At 45.5% G+C, this 21,479-nt stretch overlaps 1 protein-coding gene across 1 annotated transcript in view; it reads left to right on the top strand.

Annotated features, from left to right (window-relative positions):
* The window catches only part of ptprsa (protein tyrosine phosphatase receptor type Sa), a 341,321-nt gene that overhangs the window by 221,540 nt on the left and 98,302 nt on the right, over positions 1–21,479 (top strand). The window contains exons 18-24 of the mRNA XM_039000968.1: positions 2,188–2,781; positions 3,821–3,915; positions 5,476–5,726; positions 9,620–9,707; positions 15,897–16,109; positions 19,416–19,582; positions 20,802–20,917. Of these exons, the coding sequence (XP_038856896.1) occupies positions 2,188–2,781; positions 3,821–3,915; positions 5,476–5,726; positions 9,620–9,707; positions 15,897–16,109; positions 19,416–19,582; positions 20,802–20,917 (1,524 nt within the window). The remainder of the gene's footprint in view (positions 1–2,187; positions 2,782–3,820; positions 3,916–5,475; positions 5,727–9,619; positions 9,708–15,896; positions 16,110–19,415; positions 19,583–20,801; positions 20,918–21,479) is intronic.

Raw genomic sequence — 21,479 nt, 5'->3', positions numbered from 1 at the left:
GGAGTAGAGGGGTGGTGGAGTGTTATAGTAGAGGGGTAGTGGATAGTGGGGAAGTATACTAGTTGGGTATTAAAATAGTGGATTAGTGGGGAAATATATTAGAGGAGTAGTGAGGTAGTATAAAAGTGGAGTAGTGGGATAGAGGGGTAGTATAGTAGAGGAGTAGTGGGGTAGTATAGTAGAGGGGTAGTGGGGTAGTATAGTAGTGTAGTAATGGGGTAGTATAGCAGAGGGGTAGTGGAGTAGTTGAATAGTATAGTAGTGGAGTAGTGGGGTAGTATAGTAGAGGGGTAGTGGAGTAGTATATTAGAGAGGTAGTAGAGTAGTGTATTAGTTTTGTAGTGGGGTAGGATAGTAGTGGGGTAGTGGATGAGTGGGATAGTATAGTAGTGGCGTAATATAGTAGTATAGCAGTGGAGTATTATAGTAGTGGATTAGTGGGGTAGTGTTGTAGTGGATAAGTATAGTAGTGGAGCAGGGTATTATTGCGGTAGTATATTATTGGAGTATTATACCAGTGTAGTAGTATTGTAGTAAAGCAGTACCGTAGTGGAGTGGTATAGTGGTGGAGTAGTATAGTAGTGGAGTAGTATACACGTGGAGTAGTATAGTAGTGTAGTAGTGGATTAGTATAGTAATGGGGTATTATAGTGGTGGATTAGTATGGTCGTGTGGTAGTATAGTGGTGGTGTTGTGTATTACTGGGATCGTATAGTAGTATAGTAGTGGGGTAGTGGAGTGGTGTGGTAGTGGATTAGGAGGGTTGTATAGTAGTGGAGTAGTATACTAGTGGAGTAGTGAGTTATTGGATTAGTATAGTAGTGGATTAGTGGGGTGGTATAATAGTGGAGTAGTGGGGTATTGGGGTCGTAGAGTAGTGGAGTAGTATAGTAGTGGAGTTTTGGAATCAGTGGAGTAGTGGGGTAGTATACTAGTGGGGTAGTGGAGTAGTGGATTAGTGGGGTTGTATAGTCGTGGAATAGTAAAGTAGTGGAGTAGTATAATAGTATGTTATTGAAGTAGTATAGTAGAGGATTAGTGGAGTATTGGAGTAGTATAGTGGTGGAGTAGTAATGTAGTGGAGTAGAATGTGTTTAGAGTATTGGAGCAGTGAGCTAGTATAATGGCGGATTAGTGAGGTAGTATAGTCGTGGAGGAATGCGGTAGTATAGTGATGTAGCAGTGCAGTCGTGCATTAGTATAGTGTAGTATAGTAGTATAGCAGTGGTATAGGGGAGTAATGGAATGGTATAGCAGTGTAGTGGTGGGGTAGTATAGTAGTATAGTATAGTGGTGGAGTAGTGGGGTATTGGAGTAGTATAGTAGTGTAGTGGCGGAGTAGTATAGTAGTATAGTACAGTGGTGGAGTAGTGGGGTATTGGAGTAGTATAGTAGTGGATTATTGGGGTATTGGAGTAGTATAGGAGTGGAGTGGTATAGTAGTGAGGTAGTATAGCGGTGAGGTGGTATAGTAGTGTATTGTTGTAATAGTGGTGTTGTTTAGTAGTGAGCTAGTGGGGTAGGTGTGTGCTACGAAATGTCTAAGCGTGTCTGTACTAGAGTGCACACATATTTGTGTCTACAGAAATTCACACACTCACTACGGTGTTACTGTTACTGACTGTAGTGTAGCTGTCAATTCCCATTTGTACTCACTACTCAGTCAATGTCGAAATGAATTGAATATCAATTCATCAATAGGAGAAATAGGTCATTGTGTTTTCTGACCTTTGAACCTGGAATTGAATCATCTGAATTGACTTGAGTCAAAATAAAAAGACAGAAAGATATCGTAGGTCTGCTTGTCCAACATTATGCCGTCGAAGGTGTGACCCAGTCACTGAAAATATTGGTTTTAGTAGTCTCAGTTTATACTGACTCTGTCGATGCCTAACCTTTCGCCCAGGTCTGTTAAAAACAAATGTTCACCCCAGTAAAAGGCTCTCTATAGTGAAGAAAATATTTTTTTTTCCTATACAAAACATACGCATACGAGCAGCCTTCATATTTTCCACAATAGGAAAGGGAGAGAACACTGTACAGTTCCAGCACAGTCTATTATTACTTATTGACATACCTAGATGTACAAACCACAAACCGCACTCTCTCTTCAAAAACACACCTTGTTTAACCTTTTAGAGAAAAATATAGATGAATAAAAGTTTTGTTTGTTTGCCTTCTCCACAGTGCCTGGGCCACCCTCTCTGTCGGTGGCTCAGGATTCAGAGACGTCGGCCGTGGTGTGCTGGGACGCACCCGATGTTATGATCCCTGGCATGGGGCTGCAGGGTTACCGGCTTCAGTTTGGCCGTAAGGACGTGTCCCCCCTGGCTACTCTGGAGTTCACCCCCCAGGAGAGGCAGTACACGGTGGCTAGTGTCCACCGCGGTGCCACCTACCTCTTCAAAGTCCAGGCCAAGAGTCGGGGTGGCTTCGGTGAGGAGGCGACAGCCGAACTGCAGGTGCCCGAACACACACCCCAGGGGTACCCCCAAATCAGAGAAACCTCCAACGTGACCTGCTGCTCGGTGGAGTTGTCATGGTCGCCCCCGGTGCTGGCAGAGCGCAACGGGGACATCACAGAGTACACGCTAGCATACCAGGAGACGGGCTTGGGGGGCGCGCCCCGGGAACTCAGCCTGCCCGCAAGCCAGTCCACCTACGTCCTCAACAGCCTCAAACCCAACTCGGCGTACGACGTGAAAATACGCGCGCACACGAGTGTAGGTCCAGGGCCCTACAGCCCGCCGATCCAGTATCGGACAGTGGCGTTTGAGACAGGTAGGGCTTACCTGTTTCTCTCCCGACCCGGGGGAAAAACAAACAAAAATAACAACAAGCGACAACACAAAAATGAAAACAACTCCCCCTCCAATCACCTTCACTTCTTCTCCACGACAAAAATCCTAGAACCTAAAAATGTTTGCGGGGAACACTCACTTCACTAACCCAAAGGTAAAACCAGTCAGTAAGTTACAGTCAGTCAGTTTGAAAAAGGGGAGGAGCTGCTGCGTTCAAGGTAAGTGCAAGTCGGTCAGACAGCTTGTCAGACTCCTTGCTGCCCTTTGCAGCCAGGCACACTCACACAGCTAATGCAACCTGACACTTACACACCCCCTAGTTTGCACAACAACAAAAAAAGAAGCAGGACCTCTGTGTTTAAGTCACTCAAAGACTTTGTTTTTAGTCCATTTAGGTTAGCAAGAGCAAGATTTTGGTTCTTTATTTTCTTTGTTTTTCAGTTTGTTTTGAGTCCCTCCCCCACTCTGTTCCCTCCCCTTGTCACATTATGGGATGGGCGTGCAGCATGGCGTCCCCCTGATGCACTGCTAATGACTGTGGGCATGCTGTGTTTGGGTTTGTCTTTGTGCCCGCCGGGCAGCATGTTGTGGGCAGTGCCAACCCAGGCTCAGAGCGCCAAGGAGACGGTTTCCACCACAACCACGAGGGTCAATGACTCCTGGTTTTCACTGGGATGGGGTATTGTCTTGTAGAAAGATGTGGTGGGCAGAGATGGGTTGGCACTGCCCTGGTGGCCAGCCAGCGGGCAAGTCCGTGCCCCATGGGTCCGTCTGTGCGCCATGGGTCTCCCGTGCTATGTGTCTAACCAATAGTGTTGCCCCCTTCACAGCCTATCACAGCACGGCTCACGGCCCGCTCAATACTCCAATCCAGAGGAAGGAAAACAACAAATACAACCTACTCTTTTATTTCTAATCTCTCTCTCCCACCTCACTTCCCCAGCTCTCCAAACTAAACACATCCTCTCTGTTTTTGTTTTGTTCCTTTGTCTTCTTCTTTCTGTTCTCTCTCACAACAGACGTCCCAAAGAACTTCACGGTGAAGTGGGTAACCAAGACGACGGTGTTGCTAACATGGAAGTTTGTTGAGAGGCGGTTCCCATTTCGGTGCACGGTAAGAGACACACACACACACACATACACATGTAGAGGGTTCCTGCTCTATGAATACATTTTTGAATAATTATGCTACTGACTGCAATTGTGATTTAATTAAAAGTTCAAACGATGCAGTCTCGCAGAGAACAAATTCAAGAGTTTATTCATCCTTTTCAGAGTCCAAAAACATGCATGCGTACGCACAGCACTGTTCTACAATATTGGACCGTTGGCTTTTATACTTTTAAAATTCTCAGTGCGGCTCAAGCAAGTTCTCCAACCGTCACCCCATTCAAATACAAGACGTGAATGCGAAGCCGCTGCTGTTTGGGAATGTTGGGCTGTGCGCCCCCCCGCAGATGGTGATCTCAGAGCCGTTTAGCCATGTCACAATGGGGTGCCGTTGCTATGTCACAATGGGGTGCCGGACTATCGCGTCTCTACGTCTGTGGACTCAGAATTATGCTTTGCAGGGAAAAGTCTACAGACACCCAGACATACATGCCATCTTTGAACACACTATTTCCAAAGAATATCTCCTACAGACTCATTTTACATTTTACATGCTTTAAGCCAGTGTTCTACCTGGCGCTGAGACAGACAGAGACTGGTATACTACTCCACTACTATAGAGACAGACAGAGACTACTATACTACTCCACTACTATAGAGACAGACAGAGACTACTATACTACTCCACTACTATAGAGACAGACAGAGACTACTATACTACTCCACTACTATAGAGACAGACAGAGACTACTATACTACTCCACTACTATAGAGACAGACAGAGACTGGTATACTACTCCACTACTATAGAGACAGACAGAGACTACTATACTACTCCACTACTATAGAGACAGACAGATACTACTATATTACTCCACTACTATAGAGACAGACTGTAACGGTTCTCCTCTTCCTCTTCATCCGAAGAGGAGGAGCATGGATTGAACCAAGACGCAGCGTGATACTTAGACATGATATTTATTTAGACACGACAAAACAACGAAGACAAAAAACGAACTATACTTGAATTAACTAACAAAATAACAAAACGAATGTAGACAAACCTGGACGTAAGAACTTACATGTAACACGAAGAACGCACGAACAGGGAAATGACTACATAAAAACCGAACGAACAAAATGAACAAACAAACCGAAACAGTCCCGTATGGTGCAACATAGACAGACACTAACACAGGAGACAACCACCCACAACAATCAATGTGAAAACACCTACCTTAATATGATTCTCAATCAGAGGAGATGAAAACCACCTGCCTCTAATTGAGAACCATATTAGGTACCCATTAACCAACATAGAAACAGAAAACATAGACTGCCCACCCAAACTCACGTCCTGACCAACTAACACATACAAAACTAACAGAAAACAGGTCAGGAACGTGACACAGACAGAGACTACTATACTACTCCACTACTATAGAGACAGACAGAGACTACTATACTACTCCACTACTATAGAGACAGACGGATAACTTTCCTATTTTTGTATTTTTTGTGTCTCCATTTGTTTGTCAATCTTTCCATCCATCCCCCGGTCCAGATCGAGTACAACCGTCAGAAGATGGACGTGGACGCCCGGCTGACCAAGGTGCTGGTCACCAGCCTGCGGCCTAACACCACCTATGAGTTCCGGGTCACGTGTCAGGAGAACACAGAGGGTGGACCTCGCCACCGTGTGGTCGCTAGGACCACACCGCCCATCCTGGTCAAGAAGCCCAGGCTGGACCTCTACTCGGAGCCAGACAACATTCTGACCATGGGTTTCGCCCCGGTAGAGACCAAGGACATCAAGTGAGACAAATGGAAATGTTTATCTGAAGTTTATTTCCTTCTGTTCTCCTTTCTCTCTCTCTCTCTCTCTCTTTCTCTTTCTCTTTCTCTTTCTCCTTTCTCTTTCAATTCGCTTCGCTTTATTGGCATGACGTAACAATATGCATATTGTCAAAGCTTATTTTGGATATTTATAATATAAAAATAAATAAAATGAGAATCAAAATAGTCAACGTAACAACAATAACCAAGGGTCAAAATAACCATACATTCAACAATAACAATAAGCATACAGTAGAGTACATGTGCAGGTTGATTGGTCTGTCAGACACTGTCCCTCAACTTATGGCAGGCAGCAATGTAGTGCGCTGCCAACCCACAGCTCTCTGCGTCCTCCTCCAACAGGACGGGTAGCCTACTCTCATCAGACAGGTCTTTGAAACCTTGAATAAGGGTTTCAAATTTGGGGAAATGACACTCTCTAATTGTTTTATATTTTTTACATTTTGTCAGGAAATGCAGCTCCGTCTCAGGTTCTGCTGTTGTGCAGTGGTTGCACAGCCTTTCCTCTACAGGGAGCCAGGTTTCCTGTGTCTACCCTTCTCAATGGCAAGGCTGTGCTCACTGAGCCTGTACTTTGTCAAGGTTTTTCTAAGGTTTTGATCAGTAACCATGGTCAAATATTTAGCCACAGTGTACTGTCGATTTAGGGCCAGATAGCACTGCTTTGTGTTTGTGCTTGTGTTTCCCAATAAGCAATATAGTTTTGTTTTGACTGTGTTGTAATTTGGTTTATCCTGATTGATTGGATGTTCTGGTCCTGAGGCTTCAGTGTGTTAGTAGAACAGGTTTGTGAACTCAGCCCCAGGACCAGCTGGATGAGGGGACTATTTTCTTTGCTCAGCTCTTGGCATTGCAGGGCTTGGTAATGATATGAGAGGGGGTCACTGTATTTTAGATGTTTCCAAAACTTAATTGCTGTTTTTTGAGTTTTTATTATTAGTGAATATTGGCCTAATTCTGCCCTGCATGCATTGTTTGTAGTTTTCCTCTGGACATGTAGGAGAATCTTACAGAACTCTGCATGCAGGGTTTCAATGGGGTGTTTGTCCCATTTGATGAAATCTTGTTTTGCAAGTGGACCCCACACCTCGCTGCCATAACGTGCAATTGGTTCAATGACATATTCAATTAGTTTTAGCCAAATTTTAATAGGCATTTCAATTTGAATTTGCTTTTTAATGGCGTAGAATGCCCTGCGTGCTTTCTCTCTCAGTTCATTCACTGCCTCATTAAGGTGTCCAGTTGAGCTTATTTTTAAACCTAAGTAATTGTAGTGTGTACAGTACTCTATATATTTTGTACCAATTGAGAACTTTGGTCTAATTCCCTGAGATCTGGATCTTCTCTGGAAAATCATTATTTTAGTCTTTTTGGGGTTTACTGCCAGGGCCCAGGTCTGGCAGTACTGCTCTGCTGTAGGCCATGTGCTGTGGGTGACAGCAGGCATAGGTCATCTGCGAAGAGTAGGCATTTAACTTCTGAATTGTGGAGACTAACACCAGGGGCTGAGGATTTTTCTAGAATAGTGGCCAATTCGTTAATGTAAATATTGAAGAGTGCAGGGCTCAGATTGCAACCCTGGCGAAGGCCCCGGCCCTGGTTAAAGAATTCTGTTATTTTCTTACCAATTTTAATGCTGCACGTATTGCCAGTATACATTGATTTAATTATGTCATGTTTTACCCCCTACACCACTTTCAATAACTTTGTAGAACAGTCCTGTATGCCAAATAGAATCAAATGCTTTTTGGAAGTCGATAAATCAAGCGTACATTTTGTTATTATTTTGATGGACTTGTTTATCTATCAGGGTGTGTAGGGTGTAAATATGATCGGTCGTGCGATGTTTTGGTATAAATCCAATTTGGCTTTTACTCAAGACATTGTGCTTATTAAGGAAGTTTAGAACTCTTACATTGATAATACTACAGAAAACCTTCCCCAGGTTACTGTTCACACAAATGCCTCTGTAATTGTTAGGGTCAAATTTGTCTCCGTTCTTAAAGATTGGGGTTATGAGTCCTTGATTCCAGATGTCAGGGAAATAACCTACACTCAGGATCAAATTAAAAAGTTTTAATATAGCCAATTTAAATTTTGCACTAGTGAGTTTGAGCATCTTATTTAGTATGTCATTATTTCCGCATGCCTTTTTAAATTTGAGAGCCTGAAGTTTCTTATAGAGCTCCTGGTCAGTAATTGGGGAGTCCAGTGGATTTTGATTGTTCTTCATAGCTTTATCTAATCCATTCAACTTCTCATGAATTTGGCGTTGTTCTGCGTTTGTGTCAATTTGAACGGTGTGGTAGAGTGTTTTAAAATGGGTTGTCCATATGTCACCATTTTGTATCGCTAATTCCTCTTGTTTAGATTTTTTTCATTTTTTCCAATTTTGCCAGAAGTTGTTTGTGTTTATGGACTCCTCAATTAGTGTCAGCTGCTTGCTGTTGTCTCTCTCTCTTACTGTAGCTCTCTCTCTCTTTCTCTCTCTCTCTTACTGTAGCTCTCTCTCTCTTTCTCTCTCTCTCTTACTGTAGCTCTCTCTCTCTCTTACTGTAGCTCTCTCTCTCTCTCTCTTACTGTAGCTCTCTCTCTCTCTCTTACTGTAGCTCTCTCTCTCTCTTTCTCTCTCTCTCTCTCTCTCTCTCACACTGTAGCTGTCTCTCTCTCTCTTACTGTAGCTCTCTCTGTCACTCTCTCACTGTAGCTGTCTCTCTCTCTCTCTTACTGTAGCTCTCTCTGTCACTCTCTCACTGTAGCTGTCTCTCTCTCTCTCTTACTGTAGCTCTCTCTCTCTTACTGTAGCTCTCTCTCTCTCTTTCTCTCTCTCTCTCTTTCTCTCTCTCTCTCTCTCTCACACTGTAGCTGTCTCTCTCTCTCTTACTGTAGCTCTCTCTGTCACTCTCTTACTGTAGCTCTCTCTCTCTCTCACTGTAGCTGTGTCTCTCTCTCTTTTGAGGGAAAAATTATGTATTCACCTTATTTGTTGGCTATGTAACAATTATTTACTTAATCCAACAGTAAGATATTTCTGTCCTGCTAATGCTGTGTTTTATGGCATCCACTCTAGCACCCTGCAGCTAGTCTGGGTGTTGAGGACATGGGTTCTACTAGAGATAGCTTGAAGCTAACAATTGACTTGTGTTGGTGATAAAAACCTAAAAGCTAGCATTCTATAGACAAGATGTGGTGTGTGTGACTGGAGATAGAGAGAGCCTGGACGAGTTAAGAACAATGCCTCATTGTCTCATCTTCCTGGCATCTGGGAAACTAAGTAAAATACCATTCCGTGTAGATAACCAAGGTGGCGTATGGGAAGGTTAGAAGTGACTGACTAAGCAATCTTGATATCAGCTATATAGAAATTGTGCATCGTCTGTAAAGGCTAGACTCTCAGCCTAACAGTCAGTCAAGACTGGTGGGCTGACGGTCTCATTATTGCAGTAATTAATCAATATTAAATAAAGATGATTGTTTGAAGAAATGACCAAGACCAAGTCTCTCTCAGTACTGAATTTCCACAACTCTCTCTCTCTTACTGTAGTTGTCTCTCTGTCTCTCTCTTGAACTCCCACATAGCACACATTACGCCTTACTTTCTTGACCTCTCTCTTGCCAACCTTCTGACCTTCTCTCTATTTTCTGCTCTCATTCTGGTGTTTCATTATTCATATGTCTCTCTCATTCTTTTTACTGTCACTTACCATCTCTCTCACACACACACACACACACACATACACACACACACACACACTTTCAGGCTAAACCCAAGCTAGCTAGTCCCTGTACTATAAGTTAATGTTATGGTTCTCTGAGGATGTTGACGGTAGTGATGTCTGTGTGTGTTGCAGGGACTTTTATGTGGTGGCGGTACCACTAAAGAAGGGTTTGGGGACTGCACGCCATCTCAAGAACCCAGACGAAATGGACCTGGAAGAGGTAAGAACCAAGAAATGACTCTCATTTAAATGTGGCCTGCGATAGATTATCATCCAGTACAGGGGCTGTACTTGTACCTCAAGCTGCCTCGTGCTACAATGCATCTGAACACAAAGTTATTAGCATTAAGGGAATTGGTAGCTACAGATACAAAGACCTCAAAACAACACGTTGCTCGCCCACATGTATGTCTGTCCATGTGTTCCTCGTGCCACGGAGATGTTCATAGCAACGTCGGAGTGGGTCCCGTAGTTTTCCTCAAGCGTGTTCCCTCTTTCCCCTCCATCCCTCCAACTGACATGCATGCTCCCACCCTTCCTTCCTGCCTCGGTTGCTAGGTGTGACCTTGAGCTGTGATCAGAGGCGAGCTATTCTATTTGGAATTACCCATGTTCCACCTCTTCAGCAAAGTTCTTCATATTCTGTTGTAAATGAATAGAGAAACCTGGTCTGCCAGGGTCTGGTGCCAACAAGCAGCCTATTGACGGAGTGTATGGAGGGAATCGACCTGCAAAACCCCATCGAGGAAGTTTTCGGCTGACATTTGGATTTTTACACAAACTATCTTCATAGATTCGTTGGGTGGTTGAACGTTCTTCGTCTTCACACACTGACTGATCAGATTGATGGATGGCCCGATAGGAATGACTGATGGGTAGACAGATAGGTGGACGGATAGATACAGACAGGCGGATGGGCGGGCGGGCAGACGAATGTAGATACTGTTGATGGATACAGTGGGTCATCTCTTCCCATTTTCAACATTGTTAGAGAACATGCGTTACGATCCTCTGTCAACTTGGTCAAATAGAGATGAACACATATCTAGAGAGATGGATAGACAAATCAAATCAAAATCTTATTTGTCACATACACATGGTTAGCAGATGTTAAAGCGAGTGTAGCGAAATGCTTCTGCTTCTAGTTCCGACAATGCAGTAATAACCAACGAGTAATCTAACCTAACAATTCCACAACAACTACCTTATACACACAAGTGTAAAGGGATAAAGAATATGTACATAAAGATATATGAATGAGTGATGGTACAGAACGGCATAGGCAAGATGCAGTAGATGGTATAGAGTACAGTCTATACATATGAGATGAGTAATGTAGGGTATGTAAACATAAAAGTGGCATTGTTTAAAGTGGCTAGTGATACATTACATCAAGATGGCAAGATGCAGTAGATGGTATCGAGTACAGTATATACATATGAGATGAGTAATGTAGGGTATGTAAACATTATATGAAATGGCATTGTTTAAAGTGGCTATTGATACATTTTTTACAAATATTTTTACATTATTAAAGTGGCTGGAGTTGAGTCAGTATGTTGGCAGCAGTCACTCAATGTTAGTGGTGGCTGTTTAACAGTCTGATGGCCTTGAGATAGAAGCTGTTTTTCAGTCTCTCGGTCCCTGCTTTGATGCACCTGTACTGACCTCGCCTTCTGGATGATAGCGGGGTGAACAGGCAGTGGCTCGGGTGGTTGTTGTCCTTGAGGATCTTTATGGCCTTCCTGTGACATCGGGTGGTGTAGGTGTCCTGGAGGGCAGGTAGTTTGCCCCCGGTGATGCGTTGTGCAGACCTCACTACCCTCTGGAGAGCCTTACGGTTGTGGGCGGAGCAGTTGCCGTACCAGGTGGTGATACAGCCCGACAGGATGCTCCCGATTGTGCATCTGTAAAAGTTTGTGAGTGCTTTTGGTGACAAGCCGAATTTCTTCAGCCTCTTGAGGTTGAAGAGGCGCTGCTGCGCCTTCTTCAGCACACTGTCTGTGTGGGTTGACCAATTCAGTTTGTCCGTGATGTGTACGCCGAGGAACTTAAAACTTACTACCCTCTCCACTACTGTCCCGTCGATGTGGATAGGGGGGTGCTCCCTCTGCTGTTTCCTGAAGTCCACGATCATCTCGTTTTGTTGACGTTGAGTGTGAGGTTATTTTCCTGACACCACACTCCGAGGGCCTTCACCTCCTGTAGGCCGTCTCGTCGTTGTTGGTAATCAAGCCACGCAGTCGTGGGTGAACAGGGAGTACAAGAGAGGGCTCAGAACGCACCCTTGTGGGGCCCCAGTGTTGAGGATCAGCGGGGTGGAGATGTTGTTACCTACTCTCAACACCTGGGGCCGGCCCGTCAGGAAGTCCAGTACCCAGTTGCACAGGGCGGGGTCGAGACCCAGGGTCTCGAGCTTGATGACGAGTTTGGAGGGTACTATGGTGTTAAATGCTGAGCTGTAGTCGATTTACAGCATTCTCACATAGGTATTCCTCTTGTCCAGATGGGTTAGGGCAGTGTGCAGTGTGGTTGCGATTGCGTCGTCTGTGGACCTGTTGGGGCGGTAAGCAAATTGGAGTGGGTCTAAGATGTCAGGTAGGGTGGAGGTGATATGATCCTTGACTAGTCTCTCAAAGCAGTCATTTAGCTCAGTTACCTTAGCTTTCTTGGGAACAGGAACAATGGTGGCCCTCTTGAAGCATGTGGGAACAGCAGACTGGGATAAGGATTGATTGAATATGTCCATAAACACACCAGCCAGCTGGTCTGCGCATGCTCTGAGGACGTGGCTGGGGATGCCGTCTGGGCCTGCAGCCTTGCGAGGGTTAACACGTTTAAATGTTTTACTCACGTCGGCTGCAGTGAAGGAGAACCCGCAGGTTTTGGTAGTGGGCCGTGTCAGTGGCACTGTATTGTCCTCAAAGCGAGCAAAGAAGTTGTTTAGTCTGTCTGGGAGCAAGACATCCTGGTCCGCGACAGGGCTGGTTTTCTTTTTGTAATCCGTGATTGACTGTAGACCCTGCCACATACCTCTCGTGTCTGAGCTGTTGAATTGTGACTCTACTTTGTCTCTATACTGACGCTTAGCTTGTTTGATTGCCTTGCGGAGGGAATAGCTACACTGTATTCGGTCATGTTTCCGGTCACCTTGCCCTGATTAAAAGCAGTGGTTCGCGCTTTCAGTTTCGTGTGAATGCTGCAATCAATCCACGGTTTCTGGTTGGGGAATGTTTTAATAAACGCTGTGGGTACAACATCACCGATGCACTTGCTAGTCAACTCGCTCACCGAATCAGCGTATTCGTCAATGTTGTTGTTTGACGCAATGCGGAACATATCACAGTCCACGTGATCGAAGCAATCTTGAAGCGTGGAATCAGATTGGTCGGACCAGCGTTGAACAGACCTGAGCGCGGGAGCTTCCTGTTTTAGTTTCTGTCTATAGGCAGGGAGCAACAAAATGGAGTCGTGGTCAGCTTTTCCGAAAGGAGGGCGGGGGAGGGCCTTATATGCGTCGCGGAAGTTAGAATAACAATGATCCAGGGTTTTACCAGCCCTGGTTGCACATTCGATATGCTGATAGAATTTAGGGAGTCTTGTTTTCAGATTAGCCTTGTTAAAATCCCCAGCTACAATGAATGCAGCCTCGGGATATGTGGTTTCCAGTTTACATAGAGTCAAATGAAGTTCGTTCAGGGCCATCGATGTGTCTGCTTGGGGGGGAATATATGCGACTGTGATTATAATCGAAGAGAATTCTCTTGGTAGATAATGCGGTCGACATTTGATTGTGAGGAATTCTAAGTCAGGTGAACAGAAGGACTTGAATTCCTGTATGTTGTTATGATCACACCACGTCTCGTTAATCATAAGGCATACCCCCCCCCCCCCCCCCCCCCCTCATGCGATGCGTGAAGAAACCAGCTGGCTGTACCGACTCCGATAGCGTGTCTCGAGTGAACCATGTTTCCGTGAAGCAAAGAACGTTAAAGTCTCTTATGTCTCTCTGGAATGCTACCCTTGCTCGGATTTCATCTAACTTGTTGTCAAGAGACTGGACATTGGCGAGTAGTATGTTCGGGAGCGGTGCGCAATGTGCCCGTCTCCAGAGCCTGACCAGAAGACCGCTTCGTCTGCCCCTTTTACGGCGTCGTTGTTTTGGTTCGCCGGCTGGGATCTGATCCATTGTCCTGGGTGGTGGGCAAAACAGAGGATCCACTTCGAGAAAGTCGTATTCCTGGGCGTAATGTTGGTGAGTTGACGTTGCTCTTATATTCAGTAGTTGTAGTACTGTATGTAGTATAACCTAATATTACCTGGGGTAACAATGTAAGAAGTAACACGTAAAAAAACAAAATACTGCATAGTTTTCTAGGAACGCGAAGCGAGGTGGCCATCTCTGTCGGCGCGGAAGTTCCTATTTTAGGAACAGAAAGACAGACACTCAGACGGACAGACACTCAGACACTCAGACACTCAGACGGACGGACATTTAGACAGACACTCAGACAGACATTTAGACATTTAGACAGACATTTAGACATTTAGACAGACACTCAGACAGACATTTAGACATTTAGACAGACATTTAGACATTTAGACAGACAGACAGACATTTAGACAGACAGACACTCAGACACTCAGACAGACAGACAGACAGACAGACAGACAGACAGACAGACAGACAGACAGACAGACAGACAGACAGACAGACAGACAGACAGACAGACAGACAGACAGACAGACAGACAGACAGACAGACAGACAGACAGACAGACAGACAGACGACTGACTGACTGACTGACTGACTGACTGACTGACTGACTGACTGACTGACTGACTGACTGACTGACTGACTGACTGACTGACTGACTGACTGACTGACTGACTGACTGACTGACTGACTGACTGACTGACTGACTGACTGACTGACTGACTGACTGACTGACTGACTGACTGACTGACTGACTGACTGACTGACTGACTGACTGACTGACACTTAGACTTAGACTGACTGACTGACACTTAGACTTAGACTGACTGACTGACACTTAGACTTAGACTGACTGACTGACACTTAGACTTAGACTGACTGACTGACACTTAGACTTAGACTGACTGACTGACACTTAGACTTAGACTGACTGACTGACACTTAGACTTAGACTGACTGACTGACACTTAGACTTAGACTGACTGACTGACACTTAGACTTAGACTGACTGACTGACACTTAGACTTAGACTTAGACTGACTGACACTTAGACTGACTGACACTTAGACTGACTGACATTTAGACTGACACTTAGACTGACTGACATTTAGACTGACACTTAGACTGACTGACATTTAGACTGACACTTAGACTGACTGACATTTAGACTGACACTTAGACTGACTGACATTTAGACTGACACTTAGACTGACTGACATTTAGACTGACATTTAGACTGACATTTAGACTGACATTTAGACTGACATTTAGACTGACATTTAGACTGACATTTAGACTGACATTTAGACATGCAGACTGACATTTAGACTGACAGACTGACAGACAGACTGACAGACTGACAGACAGACTGACAGACAGACTGACAGACAGACTGACATTTAGACTGACATTTAGACTGACATTTAGACTGACATTTAGACTGACATTTAGACTGACACTCAGACTGACATTTAGACATGCAGACTGACAGACACTCAGACTGACAGACATTTAGACATTCATTCAGACAGACATTCAGACTGACAGACATTTAGACATTCATTCAGACAGACATTCAGACAGACAGACATTTAGACATTCATTCAGACAGACATTCAGACTGACAGACATTTAGACATTCATTCAGACAGACATTCAGACAGACAGACATTTAGACAGACAGACAGACATTTAGACAGACATTTAGACAGACAGAGAGACAGACATTTAGACAGACAGACATTTAGACAGACAGACATTTAGACAGACAGACATTTAGACAGACAGACATTTAGACAGACAGACAGACAGACAGACAGACAGACAGACAGACAGACAGACAGACAGACAGACAGACAGACAGACAGACAGACAGACAGACAGACAGACCAAGATAAACCTACGCTAAGAACTCAGATCCTCTCATACTCCTCACCCCTCTCTTTCTCCCTCCTTCACCTCACCCCTCTCTCTCCATCCCTCCTTCACCTCACCCCTCTCTCTCTCCATCCCTCCTTCACCTCACCCCTCTCTCTCTCTCTCCATCCCTCCTTCACCTCACCCCTCTCTCTCTCTCTCCATCCCTCCTTCACCTCACCCCTCTCTCTCTCTCTCCATCCCTCCTTCACCTCACCCCTCTCTCTCGCTCTACGTCCCTCCTTCACTTCACCCCTCTCTCCCTGTCTCCTTCAGCTGCTGAGGGACATCACCCCGAAACGTCGCACCAGGCGTCAGCTGAGCCAGGCGGATGGCAAGAAGCCCTACATCACAGCCTGCTTCAAGCAGCTCCCCACCTCGTTCACCCTGGGCACAGAGCACCGCCACAGCAGCTGTGAGAGCAAACCTCTGGAGCCCGGGCAGGAATACGTCTTCTTCCTACTGGCTGAGCTCAACACCACCGCCGGGGTGAGTACCGTTGACGAGAGGCGCACGCACATGTGTGTACTCATACACGTGCACATGAACATTCAGACACACCCTGAGCACATTCAGACACACCCTGAGCACATTCAGACACACCCTGAGCCCTGAGCACATTCAGACACACCCTGAACCCTGAGCACATTCAGACACACCCTGAGCACATTCAGACACACCCTGAGCACATTCAGACACACCCTGAACACATTCAGACACACCCTGAGCTCGGAGCACATTCAGACACACCCTGAGCCCTGAGCACATTCAGACACACCTTGAGCACATTCAGACACACCTTGAGCACATTCAGACACACCCTGAGCACATTCAGACACACCCTGAGCACATTCAGACACACCCTGAGCCCATTCAGACACACCCTGAGCATATTCAGACACACCCTGAGCATATTCAGACACACCCTGAGCATATTCAGACACACCCTGAGCCCATTCAGACACACCCTGAGCACATTCAGACACACCCTGAACACATTCAGACACACCCTGAGCCCTGAGCACATTCAGACACACCCTGAACCCTGAGTACATTCAGATACACCCTGAGCACATTCAGACACACCCTGAGCCCTGAGCACATTCAGACACACCCTGAGCCCTGAGCACATTCAGACACACCCTGAACACATTCAGACACACCCTGAGCACATTCAGACACACCCTGAGCCCTGAGCACATTCAGACACACCCTGAGCACATTCAGATACACCCTGAACACATTCAGACACACCCTGAGCCCTGAGCACATTCAGATACACCCTGAGCACATTCAGACACACCCTGAGCCCTGAGCACATTCAGATACACCCTGAGCACATTCAGACACACCCTGAGCCCTGAGCACATTCAGACACACCCTGAGCACATTCAGACACACCCTGAGCCCTGAGCACATTCAGATACACCCTGAGCACATTCAGACACACCCTGAACACATTCAGACACACCCTGAACACATTCAGACACACCCTGAGCACATTCAGACACACCCTGAGCCCTGAGCACATTCAGATACACCCTGAACACATTCAGACACACCCTGAGCACATTCAGACACACCCTGAGCATATTCAGACACACCCTGAGCACATTCAGACACACCCTGAGCACATTCAGACACACCCTGAGCACATTCAGACACACCCTGAGCACATTCAGACACACCCTGAGCCCTGAGCACATTCAGACACACCCTGAACACATTCAGACACACCCTGAGCACATTCAGACACACCCTGAGCACATTCAGACACACCCTGAGCACATTCAGACACACCCTGAGCACATTCAGACACACCCTGAGCACATTCAGACACACCCTGAGCACATTCAGACACACCCTGAGCCCTGAGCACATTCAGACACACCCTGAGCCCTGAGCACATTCAGACACACCCTGAACACATTCAGACACACCCTGAACACATTCAGACACACCCTGAACACATTCAGACACACCCTGAGCCCTGAGCACATTCAGACACACCTTGAGCACATTCAGACACACCCTGAGCCCTGAGCACATTCAGACACACCCTGAGCACATTCAGACACACCCTGAGCACATTCAGACACACACCAGATCCATATACTTTGCAGTAAGGCGATAACTCTGGTCATCATACCAGATGTGGGAGTGAATTCATGAAAGGTATGTTTATATGTTATGCATAGGTATACTACTTCTAAATTTAATTGCATTGAGCTATTATCTACATTGATATCTCTCTATTTGTTTGCAGCTACATTACATGTATAAGTACCACTCAGTTCTATTGTATTTTTATTTATTTTATTTCACCTTTATTTAACCAGGTAGGCCAGTTGAGAACAAGTTCTCATTTACAACTGCTACCTGGCCAAGATGAAGCAAAGCAGTATGACACAAACAACACAGAGTTACACATAAACAAACGTACAGTCAATAACACAATAGAAAAATCTGTATACAGTGTGTGCAAATGGCGTAAGGAGGTAAGGCAATAAATAGTGGTGAAGTAATTACAATTTAGCAATTTACACTGGAGTGATAGATGTGCAGATGAGGATGTGCAAGTAGAAATACGGGTGTGCAAAAGAGCAGAAAAACAAATATAGGATGAGGTGGGTAGTTGGTTGGATGGGCTATTTACAGATGGGCTGTGTACAGCTGCAGCGATCGGTAAGCTGCCCTGACAGCTGATGCTTAAAGTTAGTGAAGGAGATATAAGTCTCTGACTTCAGTGATTTTTGAAATTCGTTCCAGTCATTGGCAATAGAGAACTGGAAGGAAAGGCGGCCAAAGGAGGTGTTGGCTTTGGGGATGATCAGTGAGATATACAGTCGTGGCCAAAAGTTTTGAGAATGACACAAATATTAATTTTCACAAAATTTGCTGCTTCAGTGTCTAGATATTTTTGTCAGATGTTAGTATGGAATACTGAAGTATAATTACAAGTGTTTCATACGTGTCAAAGGCTTTTATTGACAATTACATGAAGTTGATGCAAAGAGTCAATATTTGCAGTGTTGCCATTCTTATTCAAGACCTCTGCAATCCGCCCTGGCATACTGTCAATTAACTTCTGGGCCACATCCTGACTGATGGCAGCCCATTCTTGCATAATCAATGCTTTGAGTTTGTCAGAATTTGTTGGGTTTTGTTTGTCCACCCACCTCTTGAGGATTGACCACAAGTTCTCAATGGGATTAAGGTCTGGGGAGTTTTATGGCCATGGACCCAAAATATCGATGTTTTGTTCCCCGAGCCACTTAGTTATCACTTTTGCCTTATGGCAACGTGCTCCATCATGCTGGAAAAGGCATTGTTCGTCACCAAACTGTTCCTGGATGGTTGGGAGAAGTTGCTCTCGGATGATGTGTTGGTACCATTCTTTATTCATGGCTGTGTTCTTTGGCAAAATTGTGAGTGAGCCCACTCCCTTGGCTAAGAAGCAACCCCACACATGAATGGTCTCAGGATTCTTTACTGTCGGCATGACACAGGACTGATGGTAGCGCTCACCTTGTCTTCTCCGGACAAACTTTTTTACAGGCAGTTAGATTTGGGAATGTCATTTAGGCAAAAATTGAAAAAAAAAAGAGGGCTATCCCTAAGAAGATTTATTCATTTTAAGAGCAGTTGGAGGCCACGGAAATAATGTTGTATGGCATTGAAGCTCGTTTGGAGGTTTGTTAACACAGTGCCCAAAGAAGGGCCAGATGTATACAGAATGGTGTCGTCTGTGTAGAGGTGACCACTATGTCTATCTCTCTCTCTCTCTCTGTGTAGAAAATGTTTGCGGCCAGCCCATACACGGACTTAGTGGTGACCCCAGAGCTAGAGGCTGATCCTCTGCCCATGGAGACAGGCGGGGACGGCCTCATCTGGGTGGTGGGGCCCGTCCTGGCCGTAGTCTTCATCATCTGCATCGTCATCGCCATCCTCCTCTACAAGAAGTGAGTTACGCCGTAGGGGATTCTGGGGGATGTAGGCTGAAGGGGATTGTGTACTCTGTTCTGTATGTTGGAGGAGGAGGAGGCAGAAAAGGAGGGACTGGGGGGATCGGAGCCTTGGAGAAGTTAGTGAAAGAGCTAAAACCAGCGAAATATCAATGATGATATGTTTACTGGAATGAGAGATATCTAAAACCTTATTTTAACTTAAAAAATAAGTTAAATCTAAAGTATTTAAATCTAAAATGTTTCGGGTCTGGAGCAAACAAACAGTTAAAGTGTATTTGCTTCTGTTTTAACAGTGTTGTAGGTAACACACTGTGTCTATCTAAGAGAGCCCCAGTAGTATACAATAACTATGTGCTGGGTGACTGAAGTCACGTAGGATAAGTAGGCCAACGTGTGGAGTAGGAGAAACAGGTCCGAGCTGACACTCAGTCAGTGTGACCTCGGCTTATAGCTCTGCATGTTAGTGGTTAGGGAGAGTAACATCTCCCCCTGGATCGCTCACTCTCTCCTCTCTCTCTCTCTCTCTCTCTCTCTCTCTCTCTCTCCTGCTTTCCCTCCCTCTCCCTGGTGGCTAGTATTTCTACCTGCTCTTCACCTTGACATCCCCCCCCCTTCCCCCCGAGCTCACCAAGACTCACACACAGTCATACTCACACACACTCATACATACACAGACCGACCAGCTCCTCCAAATGCTGATGAACTCTATCTATCTAGCGCTGCAAGGCGGCAGCCCCTGTGAATTTTAAATGCTTTGATTTCTCTCTTCTCCACCTCTCTCTCTCCTGCTTTCCCTCTCTCTCTCCTTGTGTTGTGTTTTCCCCTCTTTATATATCGATTTGAAACTCCATTTCTTTCTCTGGGAAGCAGCAAACCTGACAGGTAAGGCTTAGCTGTACTTTATTGGTGTGTGTGATTTTTAGGCGAGAAAATAACCTGTCTCAGCATAAAATGTATTTGTAATTAGTCGGGGGTGAAACAATGGGAGGGGAAAAGATGCTTCGCCTCTCGACGGTTTCGTTTATTTTTTACTTTTGCCGCCGAAGTTGTAGCAGCTGTACTGAGCGCTTCTTGTTTGTGTGTGGACTGTGGAGGGGGGCTGTTTTTGTGTTGTTGTAGCAGTACTGAGCGCTTCTTGTTTGTGTGTGGACTGTGAAGGGGGGCTGTTTTTGTGTTGACGTTGCACGTCTTTGTTTTCCTCCCCCCTCCAAAGCCGCAAACGAAAGGAGTCAGAGCCCAGAACAAAATGTCTGCTGAACAACGCAGAGATCACCCCCCACCACCCCACAGACCCAGTGGAGATGAGACGCATTAACTTCCAGACCACAGGTACGGCCTGGAGACGTTTAACAGCATTGTGGGGACCTATGATGGAACACACCCTCATACACACACAGACACGTTTAACAGCATTGTGGGGACCTATGATGGAACACACCCTCATACACACACAGACACGTTTAACAGTATTGTGGGGACCTATGACGTAACACACCCACATTCACACACAGACCCGTTTAACAGTATTGTGGGGACCTATGATGGAACACACCCTCATACACACACAGACACGTTTAACAGCATTGTGGGGACCTATGACGTAACACACCCACATTCACACACAGACACGTTTAACAGCATTGTGGGGACCTATGATGGAACACACCCTCATACACACACAGACACGTTTAACAGTATTGTGGGGACCTATGACGGAACACACCCTCATACACACACAGACACGTTTAACAGTATTGTGGGGACCTATGATGGAACACACCCTCATACACACACAGACACGTTTAACAGTATTGTGGGGACCTATGACGGAACACACCCTCATACACACACAGACACGTTTAACAGTATTGTGGGGACCTATGACGTAACA

The sequence above is a fragment of the Salvelinus namaycush genome, chromosome 9 (assembly GCF_016432855.1).
Source record: "Salvelinus namaycush isolate Seneca chromosome 9, SaNama_1.0, whole genome shotgun sequence".
Taxonomy (NCBI): Eukaryota; Metazoa; Chordata; class Actinopteri; order Salmoniformes; family Salmonidae; genus Salvelinus; species Salvelinus namaycush.
This window is presented reverse-complemented; position numbering and strand designations above follow the sequence as displayed.